Source organism: Zonotrichia albicollis, chromosome 3 (genome assembly GCF_047830755.1).
Source record: "Zonotrichia albicollis isolate bZonAlb1 chromosome 3, bZonAlb1.hap1, whole genome shotgun sequence".
NCBI lineage: Eukaryota > Metazoa > Chordata > Aves > Passeriformes > Passerellidae > Zonotrichia > Zonotrichia albicollis.
In genome coordinates this window covers 79,980,856-80,001,607 of record NC_133821.1, presented here as the reverse complement: position 1 = coordinate 80,001,607, position 20,752 = coordinate 79,980,856, and the positions used below count along the sequence as shown (strand labels likewise).

Genomic DNA, 20,752 nt, shown 5'->3' with positions numbered 1-20,752 from the left:
TTAAGAAAAAAAGAAAACAAACCTTGCATTTATTTCATTTCCTTTGAGCAATGCAGGTTTTAAAAATAGAAAAAATTACAAATTCTTTATCTCTTTCAGCTAACAAGGCATGCTATTTCTGGTCTGGTGTGCTGATTTATATAATCAAGGATGTCAGTAAAATCTATACTTTGCAAAATGTACATGGCTTGAGAATAGCAGCAATTTCTTTCACAGTATGATGACAGTTCTCACATCAAGCCTTTTTCTGTTACTATAATAAGGGAAGTGGGGATGTGAGATCCTGACTTCACTTGGCATCACTGGACATGTTACATATTTTTTTATTATGAGGATGAGGGTGTCGCAATTCAAAGTACTTCAGGTTAAGTTGCTTTATGTCAAGTGATCTGTATTAAGCCTATTTGTAAATGCAAATTGAAAGTAATTCAGATCTATTCAGCCTGTTTTCACTGATGGCTGAGATAATTCTTATCAAAACAGAAATCACAGAAGCCCAGATTGGTTGAATTTGGAAGGGACAGGAAGTCCCTCCAATAAATTGAGGTTGTATGCTCCAGATCAGGAGTGGTATCTTCCTGACCTCAGGAAACTTGCTTGTGTGCATTTAGGTCTTGTAACTTTCAAAATATTGAATAATTTGTAGCAATTAATTAAAATACTTATGCAATTGATTTACCTCTGTTTTTTTAAAGTTGGTTTCAATAGCAGGCTTCTGCAGCAGAAGATCTTAATTATCTTGATTTCCACTTAAAATTCTCTTATTTAGCAATGTAAGCATTTATTCCTTTAACAGTCAAAGTGATGTTGCTTTTCTCTGAGGCATTTATAGAATTCAGAGTATAGAAACTGAATGGAGCAGAAAAAAAGCTGCAATGAGTTGTTTAGGAACATGTTGTTTGTTTGACTTCTGTACACTCTTTCATGCTATTGGTTTTGCACTGGTAATAGTTGCTTGTTAACATGTAGTAAATATTCCTGAAGTAGACCAGTAAGACTTCTTAAGCTAAATGGAAGCTCACTGTTAAGAAAAACTCTCTGCCTCAGAAAATTAAACTAGTAAATCACAACTGACATTTACTTGTGTTTTCAGTGGCACAGCTGTGTTGGAGAGTGAACAAACTGAATGCAAGATAGCTACATATATTTACATTTGAAAGCGTCTGACTTTTCCTCCTATTCTGAGTGACTAAGATTAGTGATAAACTACTTTTCAGAAGATTTTGTTCCACTTCATTGCCAAGAAAAAAAAAAAGACAATATTTTCCATTGACAATGTCTTCCAGCAAATATTTGGAGATGAAGAAATTGTCCCAAAAGGTTGTAGTTGTAAATAAGGGATCTGGACTAACAGCATTTCAGATGAATAAATTAGATTGACTTCAGCAGAGGACTCACTTAAATCTGAAACTTGAGAGACTTTGTGTCTTTGGCTGATTTTTCCATAGGCTGTTCCTCTGACTGATTGCTTTGAGAAAGATAGAGGAAGTTGACTGTAAAGGGCTGTCTTTTTCTTAGGGTAGGCCTGTTTCTTCTCGTGACATACTGGGTGACACCAATTGATAAGCAAATCTTATTTCAAAGGAGGTTCTGAGTTCATGCATGCACCCTCTGTGAACTTTTAAAAATCTCTCTTGCTCACCAGAGAAGTACATAATGATCAGTGACTTACATAGTATGACTCAAAATCTCATTTCTTAGTGTCATTTTCTTCTGTTTCATGATTTTTGAGGAATGGTTCTTTTATTTCTTTGATTTATTCTTCAATCTACTGCTTTTCACAGGTTTGTTCAGCTGGGACAGGGTCAGCATAAATATGACAAGGGCAGCCAGCAATTTTGTTCAAAACACCCCTTGGATGAGGTCATAAATTTGTAAGTATTCTTTTTCTTTTTCCATCTAGCCTGATTTTGCTTTTGTCATTAGATATGAGAAGTGATCAGGTAAATTTGGTGTTAAATTGCTTCAGAGTCACACTTCCATTATCTTTACTGCATAAGGGTTTCAATGCATAGCATGAAGAACTGAGTTTTTGGTTTTTTGATGGTTTGGGGTGTTTGGGTGTTTAGTTTTTGTTTGTATTGTTTTGGGGAGTCTTATTTTTTCGTTTTCTTTTTTAGTTTTTATAGTATCAAGGAGTTTCTGTTTAAAATCTTAGCAAGCCTGAATTAACAGATAGTGCTGAATCTACTGAATTTAGGGGGCAATTTCTTCTTGCTTACTCCACTAGAAAACAAGTTACACTTGAATCTTCTTAGTACTAGTGTATAAAAAGGGTCATGGTATTATCCAAATGTCTTACTAATATTGAACCAGGTCTTACAATTTAGATGATCAAGTACTACTCTCCCAATTGACATCTTCCTGTAATGTAGGCAGCTTAAAGTTTCACCAAGGCAAGGCAGAATTTTATTTACTTCTGTCCCTGGGGTACATGATCCTTTGTCCAACAGCATGGCCACTTCTTAGAACTGCAAGAACTTTTCTGCAATCCTTTGGTTTACAGAAGCCTCAGTTTTGTTTCCTGCACTGCCTCTTGTCCACCCCTCTGTGCTGGTGAAGTGAGGAAACCTTAAACACAGCATTTATACCTAAGCAGGGAGAGAGACTGGGTGAGTCTCAGTTGGGCTGAAAAAGAATGACATGAAACTGATGTTATGCTGTGTATGAGACAATACTGTCTAATAGCAGTGTTTAGTCACTTGGTATTACCTACATTTAAAGGGATGATATCACATTTGTAGGTAAATGAGCCTGTAGTTATTATAATAAAACAAGCATAATGGGTATTAAAGTAGTAAATTAGATTGGCAAACTGTAAAACTGTTTTTCAACATGAGGGAGCAAACCTGAATGTTTTAAATGGACATGTTTATTAAGAAAATATTTTGTAAGAAGAAGAATAATTTTGCTATGAATGAAGGCAATTTCTTTTTTGTAATTGCAAAATCTCCCAGCGTGTAAGACAGTGTAGGAGATAATTCCTTTCTTACCCCTTTAAATGTAATTTTTTTTTCCCAATGCTGAGCAGCTGTAAAATAAACACATTAAAGAGAGTCTCTACACAGAGTTCTGGTGGCTTTGGGATAGTCAGATGTTAATTTTTCTCTTTTCCCAAACGTAATTTCCACGTGTTTCTGAATAGTAGAAGTGTAAAAGTCATAGGGCACACAAATCCGTGCCTCCTGTCACTCCTTCTCTCAAAGTCATGTAGATCATCTCTCCTTGCCAGTTCTACCAAACATGTTCCTCTGTGCAGATGAGAGAGGAAATAGAATATCTTATAGTTGGTGATTTCTTTTTTATTACACTATATCCCTAGACTGCTTAAAAATTTTCTTTAGGTTTTGTTCTGTAACTTTTTTAAAATGTTTAAATACTATTAGAATGGTGATAGATTGTTCTTTTAGTTAAAGTCACAAATGTAGCCATTCTTAAAAGGCATGTTGTTCAACTCTGAAACAAGGAAGCTTTCTCTTACTGAGTTTGAATTGCTGCTCTGAATCATAAATTTCCTTGGAGAATATTAACTTTTGAGAAATATAATAGAATGAACATAAGTGTACTCAAGATTAGGGAGAGAGGGAGGGGTTTTTTGTGCCTCAGTAAGAGCAGCTGAGGCACAGCTTGCACTTGTTTCTCAAGGAGCTCTTGAAGAAATTAAAAAATTATACTAACTTTTATTATTTGATGTTAGATGCCTTTTAAATTGAAAAAATATCTTTAACAAATTTAATTCTCAAGTGGTTGCTTCATATATGACACAAATGCAATCAAACCCTATTTCTTTTCATAGTAAAATTAGGTACTCAGTCTAAAACTTTGGGTTCATATCAGCAGTGAGATAAAATCTAAGTTTAGGTTAGTTGTCTTTTCCACATGAAAGAAAATCTTTTTTAATAAACCAACATTTCACAATTTTAAACACTTGACCATTTTAATTAAATACATGAAACCATTACAAAAGAAGAATTACTTATTTTTATAATGTCGATGCAGTGATATTTCTGAATTCAAATATGAATTGTATAAATACTGAAGAGAAGGTTCTGTCTTGAATTTAGAAACTGTTAAGTACAGACTAGAAATAAAAAACGGGGCCTTGAACAGGGACCAAAGTGATGCAGTGAAATAATGCTGAAGTTGAGTGGAGGATGTGGAAGGATTTTGAAGTTCTTCTTTTTGTTCTTAGAAATTCCATGAAAGAAAAAATGATGGAATTTTACTTAGAGCTAAATGGAGCTAAACAGAGCTGGACTACTTTTAGCACAATCTATTATAATGTGTATGAAGACAGACTCTAAGTACTGTAGTGTAATTACTGTTGGCTGACACACTGCACCTGTTCCTAATTCCCTGCTATTCATTCTGGTATGATATAAATAATACTGTTGTAAAAATATGCTCTCAAAACCTTTTTAAAGGTACTTCATACATTTATCTAGTAGTACAAGAAACTTTATTCCCTCCTGAAAAGGGAATTGAGTGTTTTGATTCCCTGTAGCACAGAAGAAGAGTGTGGGCATGCTTAAACATCCTCCCACCAAGAGTGGCTGGTGCATACATCAGGGTCCAAGCTGTGCTGCAGGTCAGGTCATAGAGTGCTTTGGGTTAGAAGGATTCTTAAAGACCATCCAGTTCTCCAACCCCCTGCCATGGGCTGGGACACTTCCCTCTAGACCAGGTTGCTCAGAGACGCATTCCAGCCTGGCCTTGAACACTGCCAAGGATGGGGCAAGCACAACTTCCCTGGGTGACCTGTTCCAGTGCCTCCCTGCCCTCACAGTGAAGGATTTCCTCCTACTGCCTACGTTAAACCTGTCCTCTTTCAGTTTACAGCCCCTTGGCCCATCACTTCATGCCCTTGAAAAAAGTCTCTCCACAGCTCTCTTGCAGCCCCCTTTAGGCGCTGGAGGGTGAGACAAGGTCTCCCTGGAGCCTCCTCATCTCTGTGCTGAACAGCCCCGACTCTGTCAGGTGTCTTTGTAGGAGAGGTACTCTAGCCCTCTGATCATCTTCATGGATGTTTGCTTAGGATTCAAACAAGGTGAAAAAGTAGATTTTGTTTACTTTTTAGGTGTACAGAGACTTGAGGAGAACTAATTAATGTTGAAACAAATGCAGTGGCTTTCTGGTGACTGCTATATGTCTGAGAGCTAATCTACATGACCATGAACTTTTCCTTGGAAGTATGGAACTTCCTCATTATAACTGAAGGTTTTAACTGTATCTTTTACTGTAGGCACAATGATACTCTTGGTAAAACCATAACACCAGGAAGCCTGCTCATAAGTGGGATGAAAATAATTGAAAATTGCGTGTCAAGGGTGCTGTCCTTCATGACATAAAGCTTATGTTTCTGTCTACAGAATTTTCACTGGGAGGCCATAAAGCTACAGGTCTCTAGGGAAACCTGATAGCCAAGTCATAAATAACGTGCTCTCCTTCATGACTACTGTAAGATATTAAACTTATTAAGTAAAATAGATTTTTACATGAATATGTTAGAGAAATAACTTTTAATTAAATGACTGGATAATACAAGCACTCTGCAAATAGCTACAGCTTAATACAGGATTATTAATCAAAGTTGGCACTCATGAACATGTGGTTCTTTCAATATATTTTTATCATATTGATGCAAGTAGGAGGAAAATTGAGATTTGGTTATTAAATGCTCAAAATTAAATGCACTTTGCTGCCCAGCTTCCATTGTACCTAAGGAAAGAATTTTTGAGTCATTAGTGCTTCAGAAATGTCATATCTTTAGAAACCAATCAATAAATAGAGAAGGCATCAATTTAGCGTAATGTCTCTGTTTTGCTTTTTACTTAATTGCCCATTTGCTAGTGGACAGACCAGTTATATTTATTAAGTGACACCTTTGTTGTTAGATAGTGACATTGATAAGTAAGCACAGTGGGCTAGTGTCAAATGCCATTGCTACAGTCTCAGCTTGGATGCTTTACACTGGTTAAGTGCTGCAGAAACTATGGATGCCTTGAAAAACAATCTACTTTTAAAGCATCTAGGCTGAGATGTTTTTACCAGTTCTGAAAACACCCACTTTAAATAAATTAGAAGTGATAATGAGAAGAAACTATCACGTTGTTGAGAAAAAAAAAATTATGTTTTAGAGTATGTAGCCAAACTCTATGGGGGACCAGTGATTTTATTGTCTCAAGTTCAATAGTATACTTGTATAAGTAATTCTATCATTGCAATCACAGAGTAATCAAATAAATGTATGGCTATGCAAAGTTGAAATATAAAATTGAAAAGGATTACTTTAATCTGGAAGCCTTTTTGCTTTATATATCGTATTCCAGTTGTACTGGAATATAGGCACAGTATGTTCTACATGACACACTGAGTAATTTTTTAAAACTAATGAACTGTCACATGATGAAACATCCAAAATACAATATATTTTACTAAAATAAAAATGAAAAATGAGGGAGAAAGAGTTTTTTGACAGTTTTAATGGAGATCCTCATTTAGAAACAGTGTCAAACATTAGTTTGTGCCCATAATGCAAGTAGGAGTTTATTAGGGCATTTTATTTATGGAAGGGCTTTCCCTTTGCTTAAGTGTTCTAGTTCTTACTTGTTTTTTCACCTTCAAAAGAAGAGATTCTATGCATAAAAATAACTTTCTTGTCTCCTGAAAAAGCATGCAGGTAGTGAGTCATGACTGTGGCTTCTGTAGAATATGGCAATGATGCTAATATCTGAATGTTCATTGCATTTGGGCTGGTTGATGTTTGCTTTATGAAATAGTGAGCTTTGACAGTAAGTTGCCACTTTACTTTCTTCCCTGAGGAGCTTTGAGCCCAAAAAGATGTGTCTATTAGAATTCAAATATGTTATTTGTTGGATGAAGAAGATTTAAAAAATATTTTCATAAAATATCTGAGTGCTGTTGCTTATAATAAATTGTCTGCTTCCTGATAATTAGATAGAAATTTCTTACCTAATTAATCCTTACTCTGTGTTGGCTCAGAGTATAATCACTTGTTATAATTGCCACTAAGTGGAAGCTCAATGAAGTCTTTTTTTATCTGCTGTCATGCATGGCACAGATCTACTTTAGCTGGGGTACTTACTGACCGTAGCAGATCTGAGGAAGGATGAAGAAATGAGGGCAGGGCAAAGGGAAGTGAGAAGGTATTCTGTAATGGGATTAATGACAACTTACCTAATTACCCTACTTGGAAAGCTGGGTCTTACCAGGTCTGCAGTAGTGATAAAAATCTAGGTAAATGAATTATCTACTGGGAACTTGCCCTCTCATTCACTCTTCTGTGAATTTCAAGGAAAACAAACACCCCTCTCTCTCTGTGGAAAATTTTTACCTAAAGCTCCAAATATTCCGCATGTTTGTTTTTTTTCAGAAAACCCATCTCCTCCTTTTCTCAAGACAGTATTTATGAAGTCCAGCCTCCAAGAACTGATAAGAAATCAATGGAGATTTTCCATGCACACATTGAGGTTGGAAGAGGAAACTTCCAACCCCTGGGAAGAGATGACCTCCTCATTTACAGAGAGTATGTTCGAAACAGATACATGTAAATCCAAGCTGGATTCTCCTGCCAAATCCACTGGACTGATAAGTCACAAAAATAAATTTAGAAAGGAAATCTAGTTTTGTTCTTTTGCAGTAATGAATTTGTTACTAACTTTTCTGTTTATTGTTCTTTACTGTTATCCATTTATTGTATTGTGCTTTAGGGAGAAAGGTGGGTTAATATCTGATTTAAAAGGTTATTTAATATCTTTTTAGCTGAAAGTGTGTCCTAAGACACTAAGTGAATAATCAGAGCACTCAGAGTCACTAGAGTATGTAGCAATTTGTGGCAAAGAAAATATGGCATCTTTAACTTTTTTGTATTAATTTCTTACATTGTTATGTTTGCTAATAAAACTGAAGTGAATTGTACACAAGAGCAGAAGAGAAGTTTTCTTCCTCTTTCTTGCCTGACAGAAAACAGTCTTCTTTTATAGCAGAATATTTTCTGATATTTCTTGAGGTTTTTAGCAAAGTGCTAGAATGACTGCTTGCAATTTTCTGCTTTCTTAAGCAAAAGTGAAAAATATGTGACTTATGTCAAAATCAAAATTTGCACCAACACCAATAAACTTTGTAACCCTAATATGTGTCAAAATGAATGTCACTGGTGCTGGTAGCTACAGAATCTGTGCCACATGCTGCAGGGTGAGGATGGCTTGTGACTAATTATCAGAGGTTTCTAGTACAAGTCTGAGGAGAACCCCATAATGACTGCATCAGCAAATGAGGGAATGCTCTTCACATCACTGGGTTTGGACACCTGGAGAGTGCCAAACTCTCCTGTCATTTTTCTGTATGACATGCATTATCCGTTTGAAGCACACCCTTCCCATCCCTGTGTTTGTGCTCCTGTGAGATGCCTTCAGGTTCAAGCCTGGAGCTTCCAGGGAAAGTGACTGGATCAGCTGGGGAGATCATGCAAGAGGAAGCAGAAGTTGGTTTAGGCAAGACTGAGCATCATGTCCTGTGCTGGGTAAGAGGTAAAGTGGTAGCAAATGTCTAAATAGGTTCTTTTGGGCTTGTGAGCAAAACATTTTTCAAGTTAAAATAAAAAGGAAGGGAGGAAGCCTGCTATTTGTAATTGCAAGCTAAAATTCCCAACACTTTGTGGCCCTTTGCCTTGAAGACTCAAGCAGCATTCTTGACAGAACATTTTGTTCCACAGGCTTGTACAGACCATGTTTCAGAATTTTCTGGAATAGCAGAATAACTGCTTTAGGGTTGCAGCCAACTGCATTGTAACAGATGTAGAGAACATGTTTGTGTTCACAGTAAATTGCCTTTCAGGCAGCTACTGTAGATTTGTGGTTGCTCACTGTGCAAACATGTTTGCATATCTTTGAATATTTTATGCAGTGAGTTGCACCTCTGTCAGTAACTCAATACAAGAAAAGATGCAATGGGTAAAGGGAGAAAAGGTTTCTTGTGATACAAGTTTGTGTGTCTCAGGGAAGGACTTGTCAATGAGAACATGGTACCTTGAGTTACTAAAGCATTTTAGTGTCCATTCTCTTTTGTTAATTGTTTTGAGCCAAATAGTTGTATTTTAGGAGATGCAAGAATGAATTGTCACTTTAGATAATATTTTGTTGCAATTTTCAATGTTTTTTTTCCTCTGGAATAATAAAATATACTGAGTTCTTTTGCCCAGTATGAAAATAATTAGAAGGAATGAATGCTTGCTATGAAAAAAAGTAGAGCTGGAGTTCAAGTCTTAGTGAGACAAGCACACCCTTTCCTTACTGCAGTTAAACTGTTGCAAGGAATGGTTTCTAGACTATCATAGACCTTACTTTTGTTGTTGATAGATACTGGTAATGCATAAAAGTTACCCTTGAAAGTGCACCACTTACCCACAGATAACTCAGAAGATGAAACTACCTTTTCAGCAACCAGTGATGTTGTTGCAAAATTTAGGGATAGTAATGATTCTGCAGCTCCAGGAGAAAATGTGTTCAGCCCTCAGCAATTCAGACACTCCTCAAAGAAGAGGATTAAAGGAGATTGCTTTACAGTTCTGAGAGCTGAAGGACACCTCAGCGATGGCTTGTGTGATCTACCATCAGTGTACTCTTAGCAGCTGCTCAGAATGCTTCCAAGTGCCAATGTCAATTTTCAATAGGATTGTTTAAAGAAAAAAAAGAGTCCAATGCACAAAGCAAGACTCCCAGCTTAACCCTGAGTAAACTCAACAGTCTGAGTGAGCCTGCTGCCTAATGCAGATAAATGATTATTTAAAATAGAAATCCACTCAGTCAACCATCTAACAAATTCAGCTGGATAAAGGACTCCCAAGGTGCTGCCTCTGCATCCACCTACTTTATCCCATTCTTGTGATAATAAGGTTCAGTTCTCAAGAGTGTTAGAAGTTCTCAATAGATTTGAGATATTTTCCCTTTCAGAAGCAGAAGAAAAAGTGTATAAAATAAGAATAAACATGAAAAGAGTGGGCTGTGTTGGCTCTGAAGAGTAACATGGTGTTCTTCTTCACTCTTTAAACCATATGGACAAAAGAAATATTTGAGAAATATGTTGATTTTTCCTCCACAATATGTTTAGGTTGTTTCAGTGTGTTGAAAGGTTACATTGCAATACTATCCCAAAATATACACCTGGAAAATAATGACTTTGGGTTCTTTTCCTGTGGAATCGGGAAGCACAGATATCAAATTAGGACTGATTTGGTCATTTCTGTGCCAATTCTGTGCCAATGGATTTTGATGCCAGTCCAACAACTTAAGCTTTGTGCTGTGACTGCAAGAGCAGTTCTTTTCCACAATTTCCATTGGTAGTTTCATCTCCTTGTGAGTCCTGTGTCCACTTGCAAAATCCACTGACTTTTTGTTGTCTTCCTCTCATTTTCCAGAGGGACTCATCTGTGGTCCCGGAACAGGACCTTTCCTGTTCACACAGCTGCCAGGAGGAAGAAGCAAAAGAGCTGTGTATAATTCTGGGGTGACACTTGTGGCAGCTCTTTGTTTTGTTACTGATTTTCTGAGATTTTTCTGCATCATCCAGGAAGGTTCTCTTGGCTTTCATAGGCTTCACTTGTATAAACTCCAAAGCATGTGTCCTGTCAAATAATCATGTTTTACAGTCAGAGGAAATACCAGCTTCACTCAGGAGATCATTTCATTCTCCATGGTGGTTTCACCCTATCAGTAATTACATGAACAAGTCCAGTTCACTGAGGGTAAAACTGAAGTATGTACACAGGAGTGTTCCATTTGCTGGTGTAGATTCAATCCAGGTGATTGCCTAGAGGCTGATAGGGAGAAATACAATGTGCTTGGCTTCCAGATACCTCCCTCAGTCTTGTATATATTTAAAAACCTAATTAAAGTTGTCACTTTTGGTGGTGATTCAGAAGTAATGTGAAACTAGTGCGCAAAGTTACAAAATATTAATCATAAAACATCATACATTGAAATTACAACCCTTGCAAATATTGATAATCAGCAGTCCCCTCTGGAGTTCTTAAATCTACCTGCTACAAAAAAAAATTGCAGCTGCTGATCTGTCCGCTGGAACCAAGCAAGAGAGTGCTGAGAAAAGGCATGAAAAACAATGTTTAGTATAATATATGAAATAGTGTTTAGTTACATAATAACTTATGTATTGCTTCTCCAGAAAGACATGCTCTTTGCCTGACACAAGGTTTGACTAGAACATTTCTATTCCTTTTTTTAAAATACATTCATCTTTGTAGCATAGAGAGATAGTGTAGTCAAGGTAGGACAGCCAACAGCATGGTATGAACCATCTCTGAGGCTCCATTTGCATTTCCCCATTCTAGGTGAGTTGTGCTGCCAGCACTAAAGCCCAGTGTGGTTTTCAGTCATTGCAATAGCCACCTCTCATTTCCAGAGACATTCAGATGTGGCCCTAAAATAGGTCTGTTAATTTCGTATTCCCTGACAGGTCAGGTACTCTTTTTTTTTTTTTTTTTTTTCATAGGGGTTCTCTTCTGTTTATTTCCCTTCTTTTTCTTCTGAATTTTTGGTAGTGTGTTTGATTTTTTCAGCATCTGTGGTTCAGAATCCTTTTTCTCACATGTAACTGTGCCACAAGTTGTAGTTTTCCCACTATATCCATCTTCTCCTTTTGGAGTTTTCACTTCTTGAAGCAAAACTCTGTAGTTGTAATACACTGGTTTGTTTTATTACTGATGTATTATTCCAAATTGCCATCAATGAGACAATGTAACTTTTCTTAACTTGTTTGATTTTCTATCTACTTCCCTGGAAATACAATGTGGATTATGTAAAGAGGAGAAAATAAAAGGAGAAACTAAAGAAAGTGGTAGGATTTTGACTCTCAATCAAACTTAAACCTTGCATGGAGACATTCTCTGCAGGCCAGAACTTCTGTAATAACTTCTCCCATAATAAAATTAAATACCCTGTGCCACCCTCTTCCTGGGTTTTCCCCAGATCAGACTATTGGATAATTGACTCAGATGCTTACAACTCTAAGCTATAAAACCTGGTGCTGGATTTGAGGTTCTACACTGTATTTTGAGGGACTTTTTTTATTTTTCTCCTCCACAGCTTGCAAGGGTGTTTTGTAGACTCATGAACTCCCTTCTTAGCAAGAGAGGGATCACTCAGTAAAACCTTTCCTAAGAGAGGCAGGATTTTAAGAAAGAGACCAGTTACCTGGTAGAAAACCCTTTTCCCCAGATGCTCTGATAACCTTTCTGCAGTATGTCCTACGGGAGGTGTTTAGGTATTTGTCCTTCTGGTCTCCCTTCTTTCCACATAAATCACAGTCCTTTACAGTGGCCTTGACACCAGGAGTGAGCAAGAGCTGAAATGTATCTCAGTGAGGCACGGGGAAAGGAAAAGGGCAAATTAGGGAAGAGCTGGAGCCGTCTGGGCGAAAAGAGAGGGCTGGACACCAGTGAGGTGTATTTGGATAAGCAAGCTGTGCACAGGGAAGAGTGGATTGGCAGGGAGGCTGCAGTTTAGTTGCTGGGAAGTGCAGAAGAGCTGTGTCCGCACCTGGGCGCAGGCACAGCACTCTCTCACGTTGCTGGCCGGGTGGGCAGGTTGAGGGTGCAGAGCTGGAGCTCCCGGGGTCACAGAGCCCAGCTCAGTGTGTGAGCACAGCCCAACATGCCCAGGGACACGTGGAGCAGGGGCCTTGTGCTGCTGTGGCAGGGAGGAGGCTGGGGCACAGCACGTGGAAAACAAGCAGCGAGCCTGCCATTGAGACATAGCCCATATCCACATGAGCCCTGACTGGAGTCACAGCAGTCATTTGGAAGACACATGTGCTGAGCCTGATTTGAATTTCCAAAGGTCACATTTCTCATTCTCTGTGCACCAGGGTTCTCATTAACAAGTGTCCCCAGCTGGCCCTGTGCAATGTCCTCAGGACATGCTGCTGTAACCAAGACATGCACACAGGGCTTCCCCCAAGGCTTCAGTCCCATCTCACTGCTTTCCACTTCTGGGGTGTCATAGGAGAGGGGGCTGTGTCCTGGACACACCACGTAGGGGATCAGATTTTAACCTGACAGGCACATCCTGCTAAGTGTTTTATGAAACCTATGGAGCAGCTTTCTGGAGGTGTAGGCTGGTTTCTAGCACTATCTGGTTGAATTCCCCCTTAGCTGGTGACAGTGGCATCAAAGCCAGGTGGGCTGTAAACAGAGAGGAGGGCTTCCAGTCAGATCACCTCTCCTGGGAGACAAGAAGTTACCCCTCTGCAGGAGTTAATTCCTCCCCATTGTGCCTCCTTGGAGGTACAGACACAAATGGCTTAGCCAAAACACCTGCACTTAAAAAACTAAAATTAGATGAGTCGCTCGGTGGCCTTTATAAAACCTGGCAGAGCTGTGAGATAAGTAAACAGCTACATTATAGGGTCCCTTACAAAAGGATTTTATGGCTTTAGCCTCTGTCTCATCTACTCCAGACACAGCTAGGTACTCCTCTGGTACAGTGCTTCTCTAAAATAAGGGCGTGTGCCACCTCAGGGCTACCCTGTGTTGTGAGGGGTAGACAGGACGTCTGACTCACCAGCCAGGCTAGAGAGCAGGCTGCTCAGGGTTAGAGAAGCTTGTCAATCATCACTGGCTCTGAACAAAAGAGGATTTTGTCTGTCTCCATTGCTGATGGGTCATGGTGACCTCTCTGGCTATGTCAGGAGCCTCATGCAGGGACCAGCTCTCCTCAACTCCCCTGGGACTCACAAAGCTTAGCTCTGCTTCTGCTCTGTCTGCTGACAGCATGTTCTCCATCTGCTGCCTTGGCTTGAATCTCTGACGAACATTATGTTATGGAATGTCTTCTCCAGTAACATTTATACCATTAGGGACTCCACAGAATTATCCCCTTCCCACTCAATAAATGCTCTCCTTTCAAATGCTGGTTTTGGATAGTGTTTGCACTGCAGCCTGCTGAGCAAAAGCCATATGGGGAAATGTCTGAGAGAGCTTCACTCTGCCTGAAGCTCAGGAAAGTGTCATTCACCTGAAGATGAATTACCTGCCTTTTTGGTCAGAAGTAATTGGTCACAATCTCGAATCTTCACTCATTTGCCATATGAATACTACCTGACCCTCATCTACCTCATGTATTCTGCTTTTGGATGTTCAGTATTAAGTCTTTGGATGTTCAGGACTAAGAAGACCCCAGATCACTGAATCTGTTGGTCTGTTTTAATCAGCACCACTGATCTCCTGCATTTATTAGATGTTGGTGAATTATTATACTCCCATCTATTAAATGCAGAGTATACAATGGTAGCACAAATACTGCATTGGTTAGTTGTTTTTGCAGATGTCCCCTTTAGGTTTCTTTTCTTATAACTTAGATACACAGGGTTGGGCCTGTTTTCACTTTGCATATCATTGCCATTGTTGATTTTATCGATCCTTCTGCACATCTTCAGCAGCATGGGTCTGAGCACAGGGTCACGATTCCTGCTCTGAGCAATCACAAAACATCTCTTCACTTTTCAGGTTCATAGTTGCAAATGTGAAGCTGAAAAGTTTAGTCAAGGATGTGTTTCTTGCTAATTCTTCTTCTTAGCATTAGTTTGTTCCTTCTTTGTTTTTTCTGGACTGCACATTTGGGCTGATTTGGAACTAGATGTCTCTGATTATATCACCTGATATTTTCCTTCTTTTAATTTTTTTCTTTTTCAGTGATTTGGCTATTAGCTGTGCTTGTAGAAATAGAGATTGTAGCTCATAAAGGCAGCTAAAATCCTTTCCATGCTTTCAGCAGTTTGTCACTGACTGAAATTGCAGCAAGGTCCAAGTGCTGAGGGTGCGGTCCCAAAATACTCTTCTAGGGCCACTTCATCACTTCCTTCTAAGAGGAGAGGCTATTCAGAGAAACCCCGAGGAGACATAAGCACAAAGTGTCTCTTCCCCCCCTTTATCAGAGGCTTGCCTCTCACAATTGTCTCGGTTCTCTCCTGTTGTCCCCTGAAATCTCCAACAGCTCTTCACCGCCGTGCTCACACAGGGAGCTGCAGATGGGAAAACATTCCCAGAGCCCGCCTGGATTCTCTGTGATAGGAGCATGTTCCAGGCTGAGCATCTCTGCACAGCTGTGTGTCAGCACACAGGGACAGGCAACAGAGATGGGCCAGCTTGTGTTTGGTCACAGCAGGAAGGGGGAGGCATTTTGAAAGAGCATCACTTTTCCCACAGATTTCCCCATAGCTGAACTGTTTCATTTTCTGTTACAGCATAAGTTTTCCAGTGCAAAATAGAAATATCATTAAAGCACTGTCAGTATTACAAAGTGTTTGGTACAGTATGAATTGTTTTGAAGGAACTGCTTATGTTGAGGTGATTATTAGCTTAGTCTGTAAATCCCCTGAATAATATTTGTCCTCAGTGTAAGTGCTGCAGCTCAGGGAAGGATACAGTTGCACTCCTCATAAGCATAACATGTTTTTCAGCTTCTAATTATGGAGCAATCACAGCACCCCTATAAGGAAATTAATGGCTTTGATATTTGTATGTAATTAATATTTCTCTATTCCTCAGTTCCTTTTTTGTTACTGACTAAAAAAAAAATTCCCGAGGCCTTTCAGTGCTGTGATTTTAGAACATTCATTTGCACTCAGCTTAGGGTCATTTTGTACAGTGTCCTGTTTGTAACTCAACAACTGCATGAGCAGGAGCACAAGCAGGAAGTTTCCAGTTCTCATCTATGCTGAGAGCTGCTCCTGGTGTTCTGGATTCTCAGCCTTTCCCTACCTCAAGGGGCTCTAGTGCAGACTCATGCCAGCCACTGGCTCTTTGAATCCTGACTCTGAGACTGTAAACATCCTCTTTGCTGACAGTCTGCTTCTTGCCAACATGGTTGTTAAGCTTCCTCACACTCACGCTCCCTTCTTCACTCCCTCATTCCCTTTTCCCTCCTCTGCTTTGTAGTTTGCTCATGCTGGCATGCTACACTCCATGGTCTCCCTTTCAGACAGTCTTCCAGTAACCTCAAGGAAGGGGGGTTTGGAGACTTGCTACTTCTTTAACGTGCCTAAAAACTGTTGCTCTCTCTTCAGGCTGGGCAGAACATTCTTCATTTCAAATGACACCAGCACAAAGGGAGGTTGTAGCTACAGAGGCTGTGTTTTAACTCTGGAAACCCGATGGCAGAAGGAAAGTGCGCACATCACTTGGTCTTTGCCTCATCAGGAAAAGCTCACTCATGAGGACACTGATATCTAGTAGCAAGTCTCTCTCACGTGGAGCTTTGTGGGAATACTGCTTTGAGTTCAGTGGGAATAGCATCAGGCTTAAAATGTAAAAACATTTCTACAACTTAAGCATAGAAACTTTCTAAAACCTGTGATACATGGGTGGAATTAGGCCATTCTGTATATGCACAGTATTTTCCTCACACTGTACAGCAGCACCATGTTTAACAGCAGCAAGGTTACAGTTTAACCAGGGGCATCATTCCAGTGACACCCTGAAGATTCTGCAGACTACAGATCCCTTTTGCTGGCAGTAAAAGTAGTTTTCAACCTATATTAGGCAAGAATAACTGAAAGACTACATTACAAAGCCTATCTTTCACTTACTTAGTTTCCTAGGAAATGCAAGCAATAAAATCAATTTCCATCAGAAAGGTATTTTTAGAAGAAGTGGCCTCTTCCCTGGCCAGACTCACAGCTCTCCAGTCATTGTTTTCTGTGCACTTTGCTTTCCCACTTTGTTCTTCTTCTCTTCCTACCTTGCCATCTGAAAATTATTTCTGTGCTCATCTGGGCAGAGCACAGTGGCTAGATACCAAAGCCCCCATTCCTAGGTGGGGATGTGGGCAGGAAAGAAAGTCCATGTGAGAACCAGAAGGAAGCAAAAGCATTTACCCAGAGTCCTGGTGCTGTGTCTGTGGGCACTGCCTTTCCTGGCAGGGAAAGAAAGCCTCATCTTCTCCCTCAATTGACAACTGACAATTTTGTTGGCTTTCAGACTGTAATTTTGAGAGTCTGTTCAGATGGTCCACAGCCAGCACTAAGTCAGTGGGCCCATGGCCCTGGTCTTTATTGCTTCAGACCACACAGCAACCAACAGTTCTGCAAGGTGTGACCTTCTGCACCAACTAAACACAAGGGGAGTGTAAAATACACATTTCCTTGACATTCTCTGACACAGAGGCCCCAAGTCAGGGATATTTTTGTTTTTCAGATTCCAGTGTGAGTGTGGTATAGTTGTTCTCCCCTTCCTTTTTTCCACCATGGCTTCTTCTCATCTGCCTGGTGTTAACAACTCACTTGCTTTCACTCACATATTTACACTCTTTTGTCCTAACATCTCCCTGCTGTTCTCTATCTCCCTGTCAAGCAGCGCTGACCTCGTGTCCCTGGGATGTGCTGCTGGGGAAGGCAGATTCTGGGGCACACTGAATTGTCCCTGTCCTTAACTCATGAGCTCTTTGCTATGTTCTCTCTCCCCTGTTCACCTGAGGAGGGGGTGATGGAGTGGCCTTTAGTGGGCAACTGGTGTCTGGCAGTCAACCCACCACTGTGGGAAATGTCAGTAGAACCCAGGAGAAACAGCCCAGGTTAAGGATGAATCATCAAGAGTTAATGACAGAAATTGCATCTATTTTTAAGATTACACAATAGGAAAAGACTGACCTGCATTTGGTTTGAATTTGAAGTGGTTTGGCTTACTTGTCACTTATTTTGAGCTGAAAATGTGCTTATTTTAGAGTATTTATCCTGGAGAATCTGTGACACTTTATCCATCATCCATTGTACACAGTGCACATAGGCATTAAATTACCAGAGCATACAACCTGTCACAGTCCCTGTGCATCTTCCTCTGAAATGTATCCCAGGATTGTGCAGATTTATGAAACACTCAGAGGCACATGCATCTGAGGCTGTGGTTGTGTTTCCAGCTGTCTTCTCAGCAGCAGTGTAGGTGACAGTGACATCCATTATTCTTCCCTGACCATTTCCAGAATCCTGATTTTGGTTGTTATGCCTTTGCTGAATTTCACTCTTTGGGCTGAAATTTTTTATGGCAGGACAGCAAGAAATTCAACAGCTGTTGTTGTTTTCATGTTGCTGCTTCAACACATGTTACTGTCTGCTACGAAGAAGACAAAGTCCACCCTTTATATATATATTAGATATATAATATCATACACATATTAGATATTGTATTTATGCTGTACTACAATACACTATCCTGCACTATGCTGTAATAAAATAAGTTTTTTAACGTGTTTATATAATTATCATCCAAACTAGATAAAGCCTTGTTTGCCCTAGCACTTTAGGAGAGGAGCCAGATGGGCAGCCTTTCAATGGGAGAGTTCTGTTTGTTCATTTGGGCGAGTCCTGCATCATTGCTGGAAAAGGAAAGAAAAGCCATTTTAAGATCTCCCTCGTGTCATGTAGCCTTGATTTGGATCCTGAGGGCTCTGTACTTTGGGTATTTCTGTCAATGGTGCTGCCTAAATGCCTACAAACAAGCATGCCCTTAAGTGCTCTGCTGATGGGAGGCCAGGGCACTTGGCAGCTCCTGGGCTGAGCCCTCTCCCTCTCCTCCCTGCAGGGCACAGAAAGAACTCAGCTGTATCCTTCAGTCATAAGTATTTCAAAATATTCAAGAGAGGGGAGAGAATGAAACCAAACCAGCAATGGGAACACCTTAAAGGGGGACTCTTGTCTCCTTTTTCCTCCCCTGACCACCTTTATGACCCAGCAATTATTCTGATTTCAGTATAATAGGCTGCTCTTTGACCCAAATCCAGCAGACTGGGGCCATGACTGAAATCAGTGTACACGCTCACAAACTGACTGAAAGTAACTTGAAGATGTCTACAGAGAAGGCCAAAATCCATCTGAGCTCCAAAGATCCACACCATGGTCCTGATGGCAGGCCAGTGAGTAGATATTTTTCTTCATACACTTCTTTGAATCCTGTTCAAATGGAAGAAGGGAATTTGACTATTTTGACCATTAGAAGAAATGTCCAGGCCACACAGCAGCTGCATTTGGCATGGGTTGGGTTCCCTGAACACCATGCATGTATTTCTGGGAGTGATTTTCCACATAAAGAGGCAGGAGCACTGCCAGGTGCAGACCTCAAAGGCACTTAATGCAATGTACAGTGTGCAGTGAGAGCTTCAAAGGATGGAAGCATCAAAGAGAACCTCTGCAGCTGCTGCTGACTGCAGCAAATAGATCAAAGGACAATATCATGAGGATTCTCCTTATTTTTTATTTCTTAACAGGGATCAAAATCAAACAACTGATCAAAATTTCACCTGCATTGAAGTGATGGAGTAGACCACAAAAGACTGATATTTTCCCAAGCTGACTGTGTGAATTGTTTTTGAAAGCTGGTTCTTAAAGCACTGCCCTGGCACTGTAAGAGAAGGGGGTGCACTGGCATCCCTGGAAATGAGGCAGGGTTACCCCTGAAGGGCTGTTGAGGGAGGTGCTGTAACAGTGGTGAGGGACTAACAGGCTAGCACCTATCCAACAGAAGGGAAAAGATGACCAGGATCAGCATTTAATAAGTTTATTCAGCATATTTTGAACTCAGCTGCCCTATTGATGCTTTTTTTTAAATATCGTAGACTTGGAAGTAATAGCCTTTATTTAAGTGCTTATATTGAGCCATATCAGCACTTAATGCATGTTCCAGCATTAAGGCTTTGAAAGGGATATTTGATATGAGATGATTATTTGCTAAGCCATCAGGTTCAAAACTAGATTTTTTGGAAATAGGCATGACCAGAGCTGTTTTTAAAAAGTGACCTGCAAACAGCTTTTTAGAACTCAGCAGCTTTGCCTTTTCACACTATGCTGCCTCATATTCACCAGGAACTGAGTTTATTTCTGAGTACTGATGTCCTCAATTCTTGATGCTCAGCAACTTAATTTTCTGGGTTTTTCAGGTGCCCTGCCTGTGACTTTGTGAGACTTAAACACGTTTAGGAATTGATAATATCATAAACTATATCATGTTGGTTGTAGTTCAGTCTTCCTTTTGAATTTTGTATATGCTAGCTGTCAAGTACTCCAAAAGAGTATTTTATGTGTTTTGGTGCTAAAAATAAATGGCTGTATAATGAAAGGCATTGTATTTAGCATTAAATTAATGCTAACAGTAATTAAAATGCATTCCTTAATTCTTTAGCTTGGATTTTTGGTGATTCACCCAGTGCCTTTCACTCTGTATCTGGATATTTTTGGAGCATGGATAAATTCCAAGCATGAAACCTCAATTTAGGCAGGACAAAAAGCATAACAGCAGGTCGGGGAAGTGACCAAAATAAAGGTAAATTTATATCCACGGTTTTGATGAAGAGGTTTTCCTTCTTTTCTACCTCAGTACCTTGACTCCCTGCCCTCAGGAGATGAGGGTGTTGCAGCCATAGCTGGGGCAGGCAGGTTTTCCACGTGTGCTCTTGAGTGAGGATTTGCAGCTCCCCTCCTGGTGCAGCCAGTGCTGCACTACTCAGTGACCATGGCATGCAGCTGGACTAAAACTCACTGAAAAACCTGCCCTGGGATGGCCACGGCCCAAAATCTCTGATCCATCTCTGTACCTGTGTGCAGCTGCTGGGATGGGGGGCATCCATGGCGCTGACCCGCAAAACTGATGAGCCTGTGTCTGCTACTGTATTTAAAAATTCCAAAAGGCCATTATTTCCACTCACCCAGAACAAGCAAATATTTTATTAACCCT

The 20,752-nt window shown here is 40.0% G+C and overlaps 1 protein-coding gene across 3 annotated transcripts in view; it reads left to right on the top strand.

Moving 5' to 3' along the window:
- The window catches only part of FIG4 (FIG4 phosphoinositide 5-phosphatase), a 54,426-nt gene extending 43,323 nt beyond the window's left edge, over positions 1-11,103 (top strand). For 2 of the 3 annotated variants that reach the window (XM_005485059.4, XM_026792219.2), the window contains exons 22-23: positions 1,785-1,874; positions 7,394-11,103. In XM_005485059.4, coding sequence (XP_005485116.1) covers positions 1,785-1,874; positions 7,394-7,571 — 268 coding nt within the window. In that variant the 3' untranslated portion in view covers positions 7,572-11,103. The remainder of the gene's footprint in view (positions 1-1,784; positions 1,875-7,393) is intronic. The other variant, XR_012579666.1, reaches the window with a different exon arrangement.
- Positions 11,104-20,752: the final 9,649 nt, after the last annotated feature.